General features: G+C 40.6%; 1 protein-coding gene across 1 annotated transcript in view; it reads left to right on the forward strand.

Moving 5' to 3' along the window:
• Positions 1-255: 255 nt before the first annotated feature.
• The window catches only part of LOC106533678 (leukocyte elastase inhibitor), a gene marked incomplete at its 5' end in the record, with an annotated part of 7,186 nt that continues 6,835 nt past the window's right edge, over positions 256-606 (forward strand). Inside the window, 1 exon segment of the mRNA XM_014030101.1 lies at positions 256-285. Coding sequence (XP_013885555.1) covers positions 256-285 — 30 coding nt within the window.

The raw sequence follows: 606 nt of genomic DNA on the forward strand, positions 1-606 counted from the left end.
CAATCAGACCTGCTCGAGACTCTGACCAGGAATTCATAGATCTGGATCCAGCTGCTCTTTATGAGCTCTATCACCAACAGACAGTCACAGGCTTTACCTGAAACATGAAGGAATAAAAACGTCTTTCAGAGCGTCTCACCTGCAGAGAACTGATTTAACACACACCTCGTCTTACCTGACCTGTAGGTTCTCAGGTTCTGTGAGAAGTCCAAGCAGGCAGCAGCTCCTCAGATGAAGATGCAGCATCAGCAGCAGGTCCAGATGCACCTGCCGCCGTTTTTGAAGGTGGTAAAACTGAGGCGATAACAGGAAGTGGACTTTAATGTTACTAACAGGTGGTCTGATGGGCTCTGGAGAAAAAACAAAGTGGTTTCAGACTTTAGTTTCCTCTGTTTTCTGAATAATTTAATGTGTTTTATCTGTTTTATACTCTTTAATTAAGGTCATCCAGGACAACCTTCATTCTGTGAGGTTTATGTAACACTTTAATGATGTTATTATTTCATCTCTTTACAGCTGCTTTCACTTCACTTTATTTATTTAACACCTTTTCAAAACAAAAGTCTTCTCAGGGCCATATAAATCCAAATCTGATCTATTAATCCA

This window comes from Austrofundulus limnaeus, unplaced genomic scaffold (genome assembly GCF_001266775.1).
Source record: "Austrofundulus limnaeus strain Quisiro unplaced genomic scaffold, Austrofundulus_limnaeus-1.0 Scaffold998, whole genome shotgun sequence".
NCBI lineage: Eukaryota > Metazoa > Chordata > Actinopteri > Cyprinodontiformes > Rivulidae > Austrofundulus > Austrofundulus limnaeus.